The following is a 19,791-nucleotide window of genomic DNA, read 5'->3' on the forward strand; positions in this document are numbered from 1 at the left end:
CGATTTGCTTGATCGGCGATCCATCTCCAACGAGTTAGTTGAACGTTGGAGGAAAGAGAACTAGAGCTCATAGGAACCCTAAGTTCAAAAGACTAAAAAGCAGGAAAGTAGCAGATAAAATGAAGGGTCTTACCTCTACATTCATCTTTCTTATATTTATAGACATTGGAACCTGCCTTGGTTTCATCTAATCCGTCAGATATTTAGTTCTCAGTTGATGGTCATGATTCAATCTAAGCATGATAAGCAACTCAATACTGATAAATGACTGGACTGCCGGCTGACCTGATACAAACAGGTAGATGGGTAAGTCTACCCATAATAACATGATACTTATCCATGTGACAATACTAGATGAAGTATACAAAAATCACATAAAAAATAGGCCATATGTTTTGTGGTATTGTAATCTACAATTATGACATTGAAATTCCTTGAACAATATAATAGCACAACTACAAATCCTGCTCTTCAATTTTATTCATCGTAAATTTCAATTATGCCTCAACTAGGTTACATCTTGTGCTTGAACTATACAACTGATGCCTTGATGGCTCTTTTGCTTGATCTTTTTTACAATAACTAGAAATATTTTAAGATTTTTACACATGTATCAACTCTCTATGATTGATACATCAGTATTATTTTTATGAGGTTCTATTTTATGTCACGATGCTAATCCATAACTTGCCATGCACTGGCTCATCGGAGTGACAATGGTTCGCGTCCATATCCACTCAGTGTCATCTATTCTGTGCAACTCTGCCAACTGCCATAAGATAAAGATGTTAGCCATCAATTTGGTATAAAATTAGAAAAAATGATTTCATATGCTTTATTTTCATTATTTTTTTGCTAAAAGGGTCATTCTATAACGAAAAGAAGAAAAAGAAAAGAAATACAACAATTATTAACTTTATTTTCATTATATTTCAATGTGAATGATTCAAAAATCTTGTTCAACATAGTGGTGATGTTCTTTGAATACTAAGAAAATTTTCATGGAATTTAAGTTTGCACTCCATTTTTTACTCATTTGGGGGGAAGAGATTTGCATTATTTTTTTGCCAATATACTGGAATATCAGCATATGTGAGGATTCAATGTCTTCTTTCAAGTATAACTAAAGCAAGTTAAACATATTTGATATTCTAATTCTATCAAGCTTCAGTTTCTTTCCAGGTAAAGACCAGATAAAATGAAAACCAGTAAGTTTTTACCCTGAAGGGAGGGAGAGGTCTATATCTTTTCTTGTTGAACTTCTCATTTCATTCTCCAACCATATTATAGAATGGGGATCAATGGAACTTCAACTCCTGAGATTCTGTAAGGAAATTATGGAATGTTTACAAACAGGATTTGATTGCTTACCCTGCCATCTCGTAGCTCAAAGATAACTGAATACTCGGAAAATGGGATTGGTCGTGTTGTTGCCACCTGAATAAGACAAAGCCATAAAAAAATTGTTGATTTGATCTTATTAACTCGATTTCTACTTATGTCATTTCTATATAAAGAAACTGCAACATACCTTAGTATCACAGCTTTTGTTGAGATCATACAAATCTTCTACATTCTTCTGGAAGCCAGCCATGATCACTTCATCAACGCAATTATCGATCCTTGTAACTTTATCTCCTGCTAGGGTATGACCTTCAAAATTTTCATAATCTGCAGATGGGTAACCATAGCTTCTCCATTTCCAAGTTGTTTCATCCAGATACCTAAGATAAACTTCACCATCTGAGCCTATAAGGAAAAATTGATTGCCTTCAAAGCATGGCCCTGGTGAACCAACCAAAAATACACTTTTAGATGGTGTTCCATGTTCCACCCAACTCCATCCATCCATTGGGTTCCATTGATATTCAACAAGTCCACCATCTTCGGAAATCATAAATAGGGAACCTGTTAATGATGAAGATGATGGTCTCATAGAAGTTCCAGGCAATCTTGATAGAACCAAATGTGGGGACTGATAATGCTCGTGCCATAATTCTGTCACTTTGTTATACTGATAGAGTCGACCATTTCTTCCAATGACAAAGACTATGTTAGTCCTGAACATTTCTTGATCAACTATACTTGCAACTCTGCTGTTTAGGGGGTGTTGACAGTCTTTCCACTCGAACTTTCTCAAGGCAACCTACATAGCAAGTAGCTTCGTTAGTATAAATCTGAATAACAAGATTTCTTTCGTGTTAGAACTTGAAAATTTGTTTAATAGTACTAGACCATAATTCTTAAGCACTATTGTTCTAACGGATACACTAAGGTTGGTATCTCCCCTACTTACTGTAAATTGAAGCAATCTTCCAGTTTTGCTCACAAAGAAGAGCGCATCTTCTGCTCCAAGCTCCAAAGATTTACCGAGTATTTTATCCCATGGAGGACCTCCCATCACTTGTGCACCATTTTTCATGGCAGTGCAGTTTAGCCATTCTACTTCATTGCCACTTCTTTCTCTGATGAGTAAGTTCCCATCTATGTCAACCAGAAACAAACTTCCATTGTAGTTTCCAACAATTCCTTTCATAATTGTAGGATGCTCATGTCTTAGCCAGAACCATACATCCTCTGTATTTAGATGCTCAAAAGTCACCCCATAGTCAGTGACAACAAAAAATGACATGCTTGTGTGCATTACTCGCATGCGGAAATTTGTGTTGGTACCGTCTACCGAGAAGTTATTTTGATCAGGAGAATTGGCTCCAATGCTAGATGCACCAGGGACCAGGTAACTTTGATGAAACTGAACCAGCTTTCTCCTGCTTGCTGTTGGCATTGCAACTCTGGATTCATTTGGTCCATCTTTTATGCCCGTGATGCAATTTGAGGGTCCCCTTTCTTCAGTGCAATACTCTGCATTCCATCCCTCTGTTTCTGGAGCTTCTAGGATTGACCATTCATACTTAAATGATGCTTTTCTTCGCATGTTAACCTGCTGAGTTGGAGCTGGTCCTTCCTTTCCAATGCCATATAAATGCAGCTCTGCCAGTCTACCATCATCCAGAGGAAACAATATCCTTCCAACTTGACTCTGCAGGCCTGCAATACCTCTTGCAGCTTTTGCATTCAATGGATGCATGTGATTCACCCATTGCTCTGTCATTTTATCTCCCTGAGTACCACCTGTTTTCAGCAGAAAAGTTTCAATTAGGACACCATGCTTGTCTAGGATAGAGTTTCTACATGGTAAATTACTTCAAATGTTATCTACATGGATATTTATCTCCTGATATGAAATGCATAAAAAAATATCTTCACAAACCCAAAAAGCTTCTGATTTGATGCCAAACCTAGGGACCACTTCTACCTGATTTTGAAATTGTTTTTCTCATCCAAGCAGGGACATGTGAAGATCAAGATTTTTCAATCACCATAGTAATACGTAATGCAAGGTGAAGCCTAATCTGCCCTTCTAGTGGATTTAGAGTTCAGCATGGTAATGATTTATCTGATACCTGAAAATGTCAGGTTGACTGGCTAGTCATTCTAAGGTTTGCTGGGGAATAGAAGTAAAGGAAGAAGGTAAGTGAGCAGAGAGGGTTTTTGGCCTCTCCCACACTTCATTTTCTTATATTTAAGAGCATTTTTCAGGCCTTATAGCCTCCAGACTTAAAAGAAATGACCTGATAAGGACTTAGCATAAGGCACCAAAGACCTCTCTACATAATTTTCCAAATAAATTCTAGGCCAACACTAGAAGTTCACTAAAAAAATATAGAATTATAAACTGTCTCAAGACTTGATGTCAAATGCTTACTAACTGGAGATGATGTTGAGAGTCCAAGTATGTTCAACCTTCGATCTTGAGAGCTCAATTACCAATAAATCCGTTGTAATAATCATGTGAAAATCAATTCAATAAACAAGCATAGAACACTTTGGAAGCAGAGATACTAAGAAAACAGAGTTATTATCGATAAGCATAACTAAAACTTCTGGGGAATGGAAGCATCAGTTTCTCCTAGATTTTTTGCTCTTCATAGATGAGGCTTGCATTTGGACTTGTATGAACACAAGGCCCTGAAATCTATGAGTGTATTTAATACAGGCTAGGAGGAGATGTAAACATACCTCAGTTTTCAAGTCTACTCTAGTTGCTCAAAAAAAGTTCACTTGTCTTTTGGGAAGCCAGAGAATCTGGAAGCCTGATTTTGGCACCGTAGCATTGATTAGCAACAAAGCTTGGTTGTCCTGGCCAGTTTATTGAAAGTCTTGAGAAATTCCTTTGGATTTTAAAGAAATTGAAGACGGTGATACTATCATCATCAATTACCTTTAATAGGCAAAAATATGAATAGGAAAAAGCAAGAGGAGAGTGACTATAGAACATATTTTTTTTTGTCTTTCGGCTTTATTACTTTGTACTCTTGTATCTATTTAGCTCCATTATCCACAACCATTTGCAGAACCTGAAGTCCATGATCCCCTAAGATATGTGATCTAGGATTACCTCTTTCTAACAACATTACAAGAAGGGCAAAAGAAGCTAAAGCATTAACTATTGTAACTTTCATAAGACTAAGGAAACTACTGGATAATAAAAGATATCCTTTGGAGTAATTACAGCTATCTAATAGAGCCAGGTAGTTCAGTGACCAAGAATCATTCCCCAGTTATTGGGTCTGGTTAAAATGCAAGAAAAATCACAAGCTGAAGAAAGAAGGGAAAATTGTGGAAAGGAACGAGGGTATAAGCAGCATCACTCTAAAAGTTTCTTGTTATTGCAGCTTATGATATATTTTCAAGCAATGATCATCTCAAAACATGCTATTGTAGATAGAAAGGCAAACAGCAATATTACACAGTAGTTAGCAGAGCCAAACAATTCCATCCCATTTACAACTCATGGAATTTTATTTGGACTTTTGATTTTGCAACTGCAAATGCTTGTCTATAGTGATGTGCCTAGAAATAGTACTATTTTCCAGACCTGTTCTAGTTGCTTGTTCTCAAAAAGCTATTAGGCATAATAATTGGAACCTTGGCTGCATGAGTCATTCAAAACTAATCCACATGTTATCTGTAATCTGACTAAATTATAAACCTTAAGCCCCACCTGGGGAAAAGAATCTTAAGTGTTAGTTTTAAGTGCAAGCTAAATTATCATTCACCTGAATATCTAGGAAGTCGAAATTCAAAAATAGATCCAACAGAAGTAGTGAAGAACAATGAGAATATCTTCTCATTTAAATCATCATCTTGTGCAACTGTTGTGATGGATGTCAAGTGGTGGTAAATTGGACTGCCATGAACTATCCATCCCCACTTCCTTTGATGCAGCCGCCTCTCAACCAGATTACCATCCTGCATAGCTATAAACTTTTTTCAGACAAAGGTGACATGGGATCGGGATTAATAACTTTAAAAACTTGACAGTTTAAATTTAACTTGGTCATCCTGAACAGTTCCATGGTGCACTTTGCATTGTTCATTCATAGACAAGGATGCCCAATAAGTACTCATATTAGACTCTATTTGCTAGATCTGTGGGAAAGTAAAATAAAATTTTCATTGGTGTAGTAGGATAACTCAATGTAAAGTAAGTCATAATATGCAATGGAGAACAAAATCAATAGACTCCATTGATATTCTTTTATACTTTTTGTTTCTGGATTGTGACTCCAGTGAAATCCTTGTTAGTGGTAATCAGGGGAATCTAGGGGTTTGTATCTATTTGATGTCAAGATTCTAATGGCAACATCACTTGCTGAAAGCTACAAATTGACATAATAGTTCAGTTTCTGTTCCATGTTTCAGCAGTGGATATGACATTGGTATAAATAAACGTTTCAGAATAATACCTTTGTTAAAAGGAACAAGGAAGTAGAATGAGTTCCAATCAAGCCATGTATAGTGCACCCCTTTGATGGTGTCAAAAACAATTGTTGCTTAAAACTTTTGCTCCATAGATGTTTCTTCCATGATGGCTTTGAGTTCCTATCTAGTTCATAAAGATCCCCAGATGAACTGCACAAAAAGATCTCCTGTTATTATATTTTTTTTTCTTCACCAAGAATTTATTCTAGAACAGGGAGGAGATACCTTATTGTAAATACTACATCAGGTTTGATGGTGGCAGCATCAGCTATGGCTGCAACATTGGCGCCAGGGGGTTTGCCATGATATATCCACCTGTTCAATGAAATCATCTTCAAATTCCAAGCAGTTCCTCAGCTCTATGCTTGAACTAGAATCTTAAAATTGTGCACTGGCAAATAATTCTGTTACCTCCAAGGCTCAACTTCAGTAAGTTCCAACAATGATCCATCCATTGTGGAGAAGTAAACTTTCCTGGAAAGAAACCATATAACAGAAACATTGGTCAAAGAGATGCCACTATGCTTTAGTATGTTGAGCAGTTCCACTAGAGATTTCTTGATCTTGAAACAACCAAGTTCAAGGGATTCACCTATTGTAACAACAATGTAGAGTGATTTACTCACCCTTTGTCATAAGAAACAACCCCAGACTTGATCAAGATAGAAGTTGGTTCTGATGTTTCCATACCATGTGGATTGTGCTTAAGTGTAGGTGTGCATTCAATCCAAATTGGCTGTGAACTTTCACTGAGTTGCATCTGGAAGAAAAGAGAAGAAAACTAAATTAATTTTGATGACCAAAATCTACAACTTACCTATATAACTAGTGTGTGATTCTCTCATTTCTAGAAATGAGGAAACATTTTATCAAAAATTATGTCTACCATGTTTTTAATTCCATAGCTAAAATTAGAATTAGATGCAGAGCTGTACCTGATAAAGGTTTCCTGATTCAGATAGTGCCAGAATAGTTTGATTCACAATGAAAACTGAAACTGCAGGACCTAATGATGTTGGTAAATCATGGGGTGCAATTACCCACTGAACACCATTCCAGTACCTCTCATAGATAGACCCACTTTCTCCTGTAACCCAAATAGATGTTTCAGATATTTTTGTGAGTGAAATTCTCCTTCTCACAGGCAAAAGGATCTGATCAGGACCCTCTTCTGCTATCTCTCTGTCATTGTCCATAGTTTCTGAATTCTCCTCTTCTTCAGGAGTATCAAATCTTTTATCCAATAGATCCTCTTTCTTACCCGGTTGAGAAATAGAACCTACTTTGGTACAGTTGCCATTGATGCAAGAAATCAAATCAAAAGGCAAATCCACTTCAACCCAACTATTGGATTTCTCATCAAATTCCCAGAACCTATCTGTTTTCTGATGGAATATTGGATTAGTCGGTCTGGGGAAACAAGAAGAAGAACCAAATACAAAGAAGCTGCTGACAGAAAATAAGAAGGCACAGATGAAGGACTTCAAAAACCAATCAACCATGGTGATAATTGAGTCTGCTCATCAAAGAGAACAGAGTAAAATGGAGCCATAGGCAAGGTTTGTTGGTTTGTACCTTCTGGCTGATTCCTGCTGGGCCATTGCAGCCAAAAATGGAGTGAACAACAAAGATTGAAGACACTAAAAATAACAGAACTAAATTGCAGTTTTGGGAAAGCAGTAGCTTTAGTGAAGAACCCTCCATCTATTTCGGAACCCAAGGTGGGGGGTCCATCTTATGCAAGATTACAGCCTCCTAGTCCTCTGCCGAGAGCCTGAGATTCTTGTCAAAGGAGAGGAGAGAATGGAATCTAGTTGGCCGGTCGCTATCAGGCTACCAGCCTCTACTTTTTATTTCTTGTATTTTATTATTATTATTATTATTTTAAATTAAGTCTCTGCCATAAAGTCGATGTTGCTTTCATTGCTCGACAATAATTGTGTAACCATTATGAGCCTCTCATGGGATATATATAATAGTCACCATTTCCTATTATAAAAAAACTATTTGGCGCAAAAAAATAATAATAATATCCTGAGGCTAATGTAAGATTCCAGTTTAACAAAAGATCCAATGCAGTTTGTCATAGATGGCCCAAGCCAGAAAGTAATTGGATGGCTTTAAATTGTGATGGTTCTAGTCGAGAAAACATTGATGGGTACGGAGCTATTGTCCGAAATCGTCATGGTAAGGTTATTTTTGCTTTGGCAGGTGGTAGTAATAAGAAAAATATTACTCGATTGGAATTATATGCGATCAAGCGTGGCATGGAGACTGCTCATGAAATGGGTTTGATGATGATAGAAATTCGATCTGATTCCATGGTGGCCATCCAATCTATTCAGGGACATTTTTCTACATCTTGGAAGGTTGTTGATTTGATCATGGAGATTAGGGAGCTAAGGGATGGGTTTTTTATATGTAATTTTGTTCATCATGTTCGGAAGATTAACGTTTGTGCGGACTTCCTAGCTGGTTTCCTTAATAGCTCCCAAAGAAATCCATCTAGCTGCAGATGCTCTTCCATTAGCTCTTTCTGCTTTTGTTCGGGATGATGCTAATGGTAAGAAACTCTTCAGAATATAATTTTCTTTCTTTTTTTCTCTTTATTAATCAAAATTCCGTTTCTCCAAAAAAAAAAAAAAATCCAATGCAGGGTTGGTTGAGTGGTAAAGATCCATAATTCTCAGTGGAGAGGTCTTGGTTCGATCCTTCCAAACGACATTTCATTTCCAGTATTAAAAAAGCACCCGTACAAAAAAAAATCCAAATGGAATTGAAAAAAAAATAGGTGAGAATTTTTCTTTGTTTTTTTATTATTATTATTTCTTTTTATAATTGAGTCTCTGGCTCTCTACTATAAAGTCTTGCTTCCATTGCTTAACAATGATTTATGATTGTGATAATCTTTAATTCTTTATCATCCAAGGATAGCTCTTGGTTGATAATAACAACACCTTTTATTGAAAAAACAACCAATTGCAAAAAAAAAAAAAAAAAATTATGATAACATGTGGCTAATGTAATATCTATATTACCAGAAAACCAAGTAGAGATGAAAAAGGAAAAGAAAATGGGTGGAGGATCATTCCTCTTTTATAAAGTTACATTTGATTGATAGCCATCCAGATAATCATATGGTTTTGTTCTCTTTTATTTATTTATTTTTTTAGAATAATTTTTAGTTTGATCGATTGGTTCAACTCATCTAGAGAATGACATTATGTATTTGCCTCTTAATAGTATCTAAAAACACTATTTAAGGATACATCGTTATTTGTATGACTATAATACCTTTATAAATTTTTTATTTCCTTTCTTCAACTTGTAACATATTTAGTTAGTGTTGACTAAAAAAACATGAGGAGAGTATAAGAAAACCCTCAAGTCCATGATCATCTAATCTTTACATCATATGAATCTAGTATTTTTAGTTATCTAAAAAACTTAGACTTAGAGTGAGATCTAAGCCAATATTAATGTTCTGGACATGATTTTTCTGATGGATGATGTATTGCGATTTTCATCTTTGCTTGCGAAGTAATAAAGGAATTTGAATTTTATACTTGCGAGAGTAGAGGATTGTGCTCTCCTCACTCATCTTCATTATACTTTTAAGAAGGGTCCCACTTCTAATTCATCTTTATCCTACTCAAAGGTGGACTCTTATCTCAAATGTATGGTAGAGAAGTGTGAGACAAATTCAATCTTTATCTCTACATATAGAAGGACTCGGTAATCAAAGAGGCTAGATGTGTTTTCGACACTTTTACTCTTATAATGAAAACAAACCTCCACAATATAGTAAAGTAAATTTGTTAGGATCAGAAAATTAGGGTTAGACTTCTAGGATCAAGGGCAAAGTCACACTTTATATTTAAATTATATGTAACAACCACCCTATAGAAATAGCTAAGATGCAGCTAAATTGCCTTGGACGATTCCAACAAAAAAAAAAAAAGTGGGAGTTTGGGCACAAGTGTAAGTGTATATATATATATATATATATATATATATATATATATATATATATATTATTTATTATTTTTTTTATACACACAAGTGTAAGGTTTGTTAAAGTTGATGGATATGATCAAGGTTTAAAGTATCCCACGATACCATAAGATACTAGCCAATACGTGTCTATATTTGACACCATCGATACGATACATCTCGATACGTCTCTCTATTAAATTGCACTAAAATACATTTGTCAGAACGATACATTACTCGATATGGGGACCATACGCCTCTTAAAATCATATGACTGATAGAAAATTTGATACCGATACTTTAAACCTTGGATATGATGCCAACCCCACATAGATCTTAGATTCAAGACTCACCGTCTTCCATATTATGGTGTGCAAGGCTGGAGGAACGTGATCAAGTGAGTATAGAATCGAAGAATCTTAACATTGGGACCCGCTAGATCCCAAATTACAGGGAATCTTTTTCCTTCTCAAAGACAAAACCATACCATGAAGTCTGACTCAATAGCTGGAGAGAATCTTCATTCCACATTAAATTGAGTATGGAATGGAAGAATCTTGACATTGGGACCCGCTAGATCACAAAATCCAGAGAATCTTTTTCCTTTTCAAAGAGTAAAACATGGAGTCTGACTCAATAGGCTGGAGAGAATCTTTCATTTCATATTAAATTTTGGACTTGTAGTTACCAAGATTCCATTTACCTAAAAAATGAAAAGTCACGTGATTAGCTATTAATAACTTTAGTTTTATAAAAAAATTAGCGACTTATTTTATTATTTTTTTATCCTTTTTGGTCACTTACAAAAGGAGACTACTCTTGAGAATGGACATCATCTCTTGAAGACTTGAACCCCTTTTAATGGTCAAGATTTGTTGGGATTGAAAGAAGTATCCCCCATGACTCAAAACCATAGGCAATAATGTCTGGTTTTAGCTTTGAAACTGCTACCCTTTGTAATCTTTGGTTGGTATAGGTTGCATTTGAAGTAGGGGTGTAAACGGATCTGATTCGGATCGAATAGTGGTACATTCATATCCGCATCCTATTATATTCGGACGGATTCGGATAATATCATATCGGTTCTCGGATGGATTTTGTCGGATTCGGATGATAATCGGATAATTATTTTCTTAAGTAGATTCTTCTAAATGGGCACGAATATAGATTGAATACAAGTTTTCGATTACCTGATTATATCATTACCTTTTCATTTGTGAGGACTAGGTTTGAGATTTAAGAATTTAGAAACTTTGGTAGCTATTTTAGTAGAAAATCTAGAGAAATAGTCACATATCATAGGTAAAATTTATCAAAATAAGAATAATAAATTTAGATAAGTAATTTTATCGGATAATTTTATTGGACGGATAATAACCGGTAAGAAAGGGGTATACCATATCCGCATCCTATTAATAATCGGACGTATTCGGATACCCCTAAACAAATGCGGATGCGAATTCGAAAGCGGATTTCGATTATCCATTTACACCCCTAATTTGAAGAAGAAATAAAAGGACATCTGTGAAAACTTATTCATTGGTTTGTAATCTTTGGTTGCCCTTTTTATCATGTCAAGTTTTCTCATGTACATGATAAAAGGGGGCAATGAGGGTTTCTTATGGCCCAGCATTTTATATTTTGCTTGGGAACAGTGTTGATATGACATTGTTCAGCGTAGCCAATGGTCTAAATTCAGTGCTCGGTCCAGATTTAAATTTGGACATTTTACTTAATCCATATGCAAATTGTTAAAACTTAAGTGAGTGGATTAATTAAACGGTTCATATTAAATTTGGATCGAGCAATGAAGCTTCGGGCAAAATCCCAGCTAGTCCCAAACGAACCCATTTAGAATCTCAGAAAGAGAATCAACAGTGTATGGATGGACAAGTCAAAGTGCATTAATTACTTGCATGGGAAGTTCTAGGTCAATGAACTTCCTTGGACTAACTCAGCTCCCAATGTATTATTTATTTTTTAATTTGGGTTTTGAGACCTAACATGTGTTTTTTTAAATGAGTCCTTAGCTCAAAAGAATACCATTTTGGATTCATAATTTTGGGATTTTCCAAAAGAATACGATTTTATTTCTAGATTGAACATGTGTCATATATTAAATCTGTGGATTGGAATTATTTTCTCTGTAGGGTGGACAATCCAGAGTTGCTTACTCTTTCTCCAAATGGAAAAGAAGATCTAGTGAGATCTTTTTGAATCCTTTTTCCTAGACTTCAAGGGGGCTTCACTAAACCACTGGGAAAGAAATCCCTCTCTCACTTCTCTTAGGCTCGGATGCAGCTATCTCACACTCACACATACATTATGGGACACGTTCACTATAGATGGCTGGACAATTGATTGAATTTTTGACAATTGATCCCTTTGGGTAGGGGCACCGGATATCATATTGTATGAGATCTGATTGATAGATGTTCAATGGTACAAATATATTAATAGAAAACAATTATTAGTTATAAAAAGATAACAAACATAAATTAGAGAAATATGCAATACTCCATTATTTTTTTTTACATCACCCATAAATATGAAAGAGGACTCTACAGATAAAAAATAAAAATAAAAACTACATAGAAAACAAAAATTATGTCCTAGAATATCACGACAAATTTAGACCAAAATAAATAAAATAAAAAAGTTATATGCTGATTGACCTATCGTTTCTTTTTATCTCATAAACTGTAAGTTCTTGATTCTGTAGCATGGACAATAAAATCAAGTGGATAGAATATGAAATATTAATAAATATTAAAAAAATTAAAGAAATAAAAAAAGATTTTTTTAAAAACAACTAATGATTAATACTTTACCAAACAAAAAAAAATAATGATTAATAAGTGAGTTCTTCACCTACTTGTGTTACTTATACTCATGCATTATCCATGAGGTTTTCTTGGCATTTTTATAATTTTGATTGCCACCTCTCTTGGTCGGTTTTTTGTTTGCGTCTGCACCAAAATCATCCCCGCAGGCGCCAAAATTTGACGCCTGTCCACATTTGAATCCGACAGTTCAAATAATCAGAGATATGTTAAAAGGTTTTAAAATTTACAAACTCATCCTTGTAATTATGTAATTCACAATTTGAACACAAATAACTCAGCTCAAACAGAATGAGATTTCGTTCGTTTCCGACGGTTCAAATAATCAGAGATATATTAAAAGGTTTTAAAATTTACAAACTCATCATTGTAATTATGTAATTCACAATTCAAATAATCAAAGATATGTTAAAAGGTTTTAAAATTTACAAACTCATCCTTGTAATTATGTAATTCACAATTTGAACACAAATAACTCAGCTCAAACAGAATGAGACTTCGTTCGTTTTTCCACTAATCAATATAAAACAAAACTTCTCCATGTTCTTTATGCTGATGAGTTTGTAAATTTTAAAACTTTTAACATAACTCTAATTACTTAAATTGTTGGATTCAAATGTGGACAAGTGTCGGAACCTGGCAGGTGGACAATATCCACGCAGCCGCCAACAAAATTTCCTTTTGGTCATCCCTAATCTCCATATCTCCATATATGAACAATCTTTAAATTCCATTTTGAGCTTGACACTTTGGCCTAATACACTTTTTCTAATGATTTTATTGAATGGATAAAGAAGTATAAAGATTTGCTGGAACAAGTAGCTTCGTAAAGGGCTTCAACACCTAAACAAGAAACCATATGAAATATTAATGAATATAAAAAAAAAATTGTAAAAAATAACAAATAAGTAATACATTACTAATAGTTACATGTTTCATCTTTTTTATTTTTTATTTATTATATATATATATTTTTTATGGTAACATTTACTTTTTTATATATTGAGGATGGGGATATTGCATAATATACCATCGCACATGATCAAACCCACATTTCATTATACTTATCAGTCAACCAACCCTTTCGACGGAATACCTGTTTCATCTTAAGTGCATGCATTATCCAATTGGTGTTTTTGGCATTCTTGTAGTGTAGTTCCGATTGACATCCGTAAATATTCGATATGTAAGTTTTTCTTGTAACTGATTATCTTTCATTAATATTGTCATTAATTACTTATCAATGGAGTGACATTAGAAGTAGGGGTTACCTAAATTGATAGTGGTAATAGAACTAGGAAGGTGACATTAGAAGTAGGGGTTACCAAAATCAATAGTGCTAATAGATATTCTATATATATGTTTTGTGTTTCTAACTAAACTAGTCATGAAATTCAATGTTCACATTTCATTATACTTACCTATTTGTTGGTTTCCTCTAATCTCCCAATATTATTGAAGTTTGCACATACATATGTCACTTGTACACTGTTTAGCTTTAAGAATCATATCTAAGGGTTTTTTGCTTCAACTCAATAATTCCCAAGATTGACAAAGTAAAAAGTAATGTGAGCCTAAGATTCAAGGAAGTTTACATGAAGTTAGGATGATTTATTTCTAGAACTCATTTGAATAGAATTAATTGAAGAAATAAAGATTTAATAGTAATTTGGGTGAGAACAGTCCAAGGTATGAGATTGATGAATATGAAATAAAATGTGTTTGAGGAGTGGACATGGATCATGCATGAAAAATAGAGGGTTAGTTATAACCCACGAAATTTTTAGTGCCGTCCTTGAGTTTAAGGTGTCAATTTGTTATGAAACCAATTTTTGGTACAGTATTAGCATGATGAAGAATAAATTCACCTCATATAATTATCTTTTTAACCCAAATGGTACAAATATGTCATACCACTACTATACCATTATTAATAAATGGAACAAGTGTATAACCATGTCATACTGGTACTATACCATATTTATTGGGTACGATATGGTGGAGTATAAGTGGCATGAATTCGGTTTCGGTGAACAGTACACGGTGTGAATTGACACCTTACTTGGTTACTATCTAAAATTTACTATCAACCCAAAACAAATCAAAATTACAATTGGACTCCCTATTGAGTGAAATTTTATCACTAAGACTGCGCTCCATAGTGAATCACAATTAAGTAATGATGTAAGTAAGATAAATTTTAAGAGTCTAAAATAACCTTTTAAAGAAAATAGTGTTTTACTTGATCCCTTCTTTTTTTGTCTCCTTCAACCCTCTATCACCATATCTTCTCCACTAGTCACTATTCAAGTTTTTTTTACCAGATCCATTCATCCATGATGGTTTCATTCTCTCCTCTCCTCTTCTTTTGTTTTTATTACTCTTTACTTCAAATCCAATAGCAAAAAGTAAAAAGATTTTTATTTCCTTTTTCTATGGATCCGTTTCAAACTGTAAATTTTTCTTACCTTTTCTTGTATTTGGCTTTGTATTTAAAGTAGTAGTTGGGTTTAGTGAGTGTGGTTTTCCTTCACTGTGGCATTAGGCAGGGGATTCATATCTTTAGCTATTTTCCTCCTATGCTCACAGGGCCTTAGCTCACACATTCATCAAAGTGGAGAGTTAGGATCTTGTTAAAGGCATTCAGGCAAAGGTTAGAGCACCACCTATATTATTTGCAGATGATAGCCTAGTGTTTTCTCAATTGCATCTAGAAAGAGTCTATAATCTTAAGGCTTCTCTAGACTTGTACTGTAAGGCAAGTGTACAGTACAAGTGGACAAACAGTGAATTTGAAGAAGTCTAGTCTCATGTTTAGCCTGAATACTCCCATGAAATTTCGGAGATGGTTTTCTAGGATCCTGAAACCTATACAAATACACATGTTAAATATTTGGGTCGACCCCAAGAGGTAGTGTGTCAAAGGAGGAGACTTCAGTTCCTTCCAAAAAAGTTGACCAAGTGGCTTGAAGGTTGGAAGTTTAGGCTTTTTCCGCATGCGGGTAAAGAAGTCATGTTGAATTTTGTGGCCTTCTTCTTACCCCTTTATGCATGTATTCATTTTAAAGTTGCCTACATGTATCCATAATCGGTTTACAAAGCAAGCGACCAAATTTTATTGGGGAAAGTGGATGGGAGGGGCAAGACTCATTGGTTAGCTTGGAATCAACTTTGCTTGCCTATTTCTAGTGGGGATTGGGGTTTAAAGATTCTTATACTCAAAACTTGGCATTGCTTGCAAAGATGACGGCTAGAATAATGGGTATATCCAAAGTCACTTTAGGTTTGATTTACTAAGGCTGTGTATTTTCCTCATACATTCTTTACCAAAAAAAAAAAAAAAAGTATTTTCCTCATACATCGTTTTTGGATGTTGTGGTCGGTAATCAGACTTCATGGGCTTGGTAGAACTTGGTGGGAGGGAGGGAGGCCTTAAAACCACTTTTGATATGGCATGTTGAGACCGGGGAGAACGCTTGAGTATGGTCAAACATGTGGATTTAGGGATGATTCACAAATTATAGAGGAGGATCCTCCACCAAGTATGGAATCTTTAATGGTATCAGATTTGATAGATCCACAAGCAAGGATCTGAAAGCTTGATCTTATTGATTATATCTTCTTTGATAGGGTTGTGGCTGCAATAGAAGGATGTATTTTTTTCCTCTTTTTCCTAATTCAGATAAACTTGTCTAGACAAGTGCAAAAAACAGCTTGTTAACTATATAGAATGTGTATGAAGCATTGAGGAAGGAGGATGTATTGCTCATGAGCAACAAAACATCATCTTCAAAACTTCCAAGCTCTGTTTTGCTTCCTTTGGAGTTATGGTGCTTCATTTGGAAAGCCTCTACTCTTCAAAGTTTAGGCACCTCATGTGGTGTGGGTCTGTTATATATTGGGCTAGCTACGAGGGAAGCTAGGTGAAGAGGTAGTTTCAGATTGGTCATTCCTGCACTCGTTGTGGGGTAGATGTGGAAAGCTTCGACCATAATATCCTGGGTTGTGCTTTTGCGAGAGCTACATGATTTGCTAGTAATTTATCTTTTGTTCCTCCCATGGGTAAACCGAAGGTGCAGGGGTGGTTTCACAGTTTGTTGCCACTAAATGTTAAAGATAGAAGTAATTACGATGTACTCATGGTGTAGTGCCTATTTCTTTGTTGTTGTGGGTGTCTATAAATGAATTTTCTTAACAAGAGATCATAGATGCCGATTCAAGTGGTGTAGGAGGCTTTCCGTAGACCTGGAGAATATATTGAGGTTGTGTTACCACAAAGAAAGACAAGGCAGTAGAGGTCTGAAGTGGCAGTCCAACAGTGGAGTGCTCACAAGGCTGGATAATGGTTAGCTTAGATGCTTCTTTTGTTGAGGATGGAACTCGTTGTGGGATAGGTTTGGTCTCTCGAAACCGTCTGAGTGAGGTTCTCTTGGTCATGTCAGATCCTACTAAGTATGTGTCTGTTCTTGTGGGTGAAGCTGTAGCAATGAGTACTGCTATGCTTTATGTGGTTCAAGAAGACTGGAAGCGCGTTGTGTTTGAGTTGGACAACATGAACTTGTTCATTGTTGTTTGGGAAAGACTAGCCCCCCAACAAGAATTAATCTTTATCCAAGCAACAAACTCATGAAAGCAAACGAAAATCATAAGAAACCATTTTAAGTTATCGAAGCAGAATAATATTTTCGATCGAACAAAACTTTTACTATCAATTTATTCTTCGGTTTTTTCTTCTGGTAAGAAATTGAAAATCTTCATTCATGAATTTGAAAGGAAATACAGACACACCAAAGAAAATAAGAAAATACAAAAGATAAATGCATGAAAACACAAGGTTTGATCTAAAGACCAAGGAGTGGAAATTGACCATATGTTGTACATGTGATAGACAATGTCATCTAAGCTAAGGGATGAATCGAGCCCAATAAACCCATAGAATAAGTGTTGTAACAACACAACAACAATTAAGCACAAGGGATATGTATCCTCCATCGCAAATGTCCAAAGAAATGACATGCCACAAAGGTGGAGACAAACACGCTACAAGAATAGAGATACAACACGCCACAAGGGCAAAGACAAAAACCACAATGACGAAGAAACTTCTTCAATTTTGACGTTAAAGAAAAGTAAAACTATCTAAAGAAGAAAGAAATTAAAAGAAATCATTCATTAGCTGCTTACCTACTATGCTATGCTGCTGTTACAAAGAATTGAATAAATGCGAAGATGAACTAAAACCAAGAAGAACCACGATTCAGAGATGATCACTGAACTCTCTTTTATTAACAACTGCTTCTTCCTCTTTTATATTTATATTAGAGTTTTTAAAAAAAAGGTGAAAGGAGTTAAAATTAATTGACAACCCTTGATCTCCCAATCAAATGAATAAAGATTCTCACTTGACGGTTTGAAGAAAGAGAGCCCGAAATGGTGAAGTCCAAACGAGCGTTGGATGGTCCAACAATTTAAAAGTAAAAACGAGGTCAAGGGAGGGAGTAGTTGAATGGTTAGAAACCTGGCTGGCTTCTCAGTGCAAAGGTCGTGGTTAGAAACGAGGGCAAATATGTAAATTGACTGGCAGAATCCTCCTCGGACTCTCCTGGATCCATCGTGAAATAGATCAGTTTTGCCGCCGACGATGGGGTTTCATTTTTGCCGGCGACAACGGGTGCTATCTTGGCATGTGGCCGGTGGGGTCAGCGGAGGTTTGGGCGAGCAAGGTTTACGGTTCTACTCAACTCGGTTAGTTCGATTATGTGTACCTGCTGCTTAATCCTATGGATTTCCCTTCCATCGTCAATCTCGATTATGTTTTACTTGCTGGAATAATAGCTAGCCAATTTTTAAGATCGTAAAACTGTGGTGTTATGGTGTGCTACAATGGTTGCATCTCTTTATCTTGCATAGTTTTTGACAGTTCGTTGCACTGACTTCTGAGTCATGTAGGTCCTAGGGACCACAACTTTGCTGCATTTTTTTTTCTCTCTCGAATTTGTGTTTAGAGACAAGTTTATGGTTATTACCTGCTAACTAAATACATACTAAATGTGAGATTTCTTCCCCCTTCTTTCTTTTAAATGTTGTAAATTGGGTTGCTTACGTATATATCAATCAGGTTGTTCCAACTGATGAGACTTATACTTTTTTCTCATTTGACTGGCTGATGAATCATTCTGGCATGTCTTTTTGGAGTGCTTCTTTTCTGAACTAGTTTGGTTTGTCAGTATTCCGGGGCTTTTTACTGAATTCCTTTGGTTAGTTCTTTTGTGGATCTCGTTTTCAAATCTTAAAAAAGCTGAGTAACAGTTTTTCTTTCTTTTAGTTCAATAATTCTGTACTTCATCTGACATGAATTGAATATTGTCTTGCATAAACTTTAATATCATAATCTCAATCAAGTACTTTCCAACATTTCTCATTTCATCAATCAAGTCTAACTTTGATTCTCTATATTCATCTTAAATTTGAGGCACCAAGTCTCCCTTTAGTTCTTCATGTCCTTAATTTCAGCCCCAATGATGCTATTCAATCATTATCACAGATGGTAGCTTTCACCACATGTCTGCTAGAGCTGGTTGGGTCTCATTTATTTCTATAGTAGATGAGGATTATGTTTCCCTCTTTCCTTTTCATTCTTCTTTTCACGGTCATGTAGACTCTAAAGATGAGATTGAAATAGGACCTTCTTTCTATAGGATGCCTCAAAGTTGACTAGGGTTTGGGTGATGGGTTAGGGCTTAAGTAGGAGACAGAAGGTAGGGAATGGGTGAGGGATTTGACTCCTAAAGGGGTTAGGGGTTGAGAAGGGGGTGAGAGAGATCTAAGGAGTTAAGCTTTTATGGGAAAATTCTGGGTTTCTAGGCTACCATAAGCAGTAGAAGAAGAAGAAGAAGAAGTAGAAATGGTGATTAGGAAGAGGAGGTGGTTGCTGCCATAGGGGTTAGGAGGGGGGGGGGGAGGCTTGCATTAGGATTGGGGCCTGGAATTAGAAGAAACTAGGGCTTGGGGAAGGGGTTGCAAGTGGATGAAGGAAGGAAAGATAGGGCTGGGATGGGACTTAGTACTTGCTGTTGTTGAGGGCTGATCAGTAAGACTTAAGAATTTCTGAAACTCAAGGAGCCAACGG

At 35.6% G+C, this 19,791-nt stretch overlaps 1 protein-coding gene across 1 annotated transcript; it reads right to left on the bottom strand.

Moving 5' to 3' along the window:
* Positions 1 to 641: 641 nt before the first annotated feature.
* On the bottom strand, positions 642 to 7,571 carry LOC149001849 (uncharacterized). Its single transcript, XM_089138547.1, has 10 exons — positions 6,762 to 7,571; positions 6,453 to 6,586; positions 6,238 to 6,300; positions 6,052 to 6,141; positions 5,811 to 5,976; positions 5,121 to 5,313; positions 2,297 to 3,132; positions 1,532 to 2,146; positions 1,372 to 1,437; positions 642 to 769 (listed from the first exon to the last, which is right to left on the bottom strand). Exons 1-10 carry the CDS (start codon positions 7,326 to 7,328, stop codon positions 668 to 670), a joined length of 2,832 nt encoding a protein of 943 aa, XP_088994673.1. The 5' UTR covers positions 7,329 to 7,571; the 3' UTR covers positions 642 to 667.
* Between the last annotated feature and the right edge of the window lie 12,220 nt (positions 7,572 to 19,791).

This window comes from Hakea prostrata, chromosome 10 (genome assembly GCF_041222555.1).
Source record: "Hakea prostrata isolate BN-2017 chromosome 10, UWA_Hpros_2, whole genome shotgun sequence".
In the NCBI taxonomy this organism is placed as follows: domain Eukaryota; kingdom Viridiplantae; phylum Streptophyta; class Magnoliopsida; order Proteales; family Proteaceae; genus Hakea; species Hakea prostrata.

What these genes read in the sequence shown, in the direction of transcription:
- LOC149001849 (XM_089138547.1), bottom strand. Translation starts at nt 7,328, where the DNA reads ATGGTTGATTGGTTTTTGAAGTCCTTCATCTGTGCCTTCTTATTTTCT. An exon ending in AATCAGGAAACCTTTATCAG is followed by an intron (nt 6,587 to 6,761) that starts GTACAGCTCTGC and finishes CTTTTCTTCCAG; the next exon opens with ATGCAACTCAGTGAAAGTTC. An exon ending in GATGTAGTATTTACAATAAG is followed by an intron (nt 5,977 to 6,051) that starts GTATCTCCTCCC and finishes CTTTTTGTGCAG; the next exon opens with TTCATCTGGGGATCTTTATG.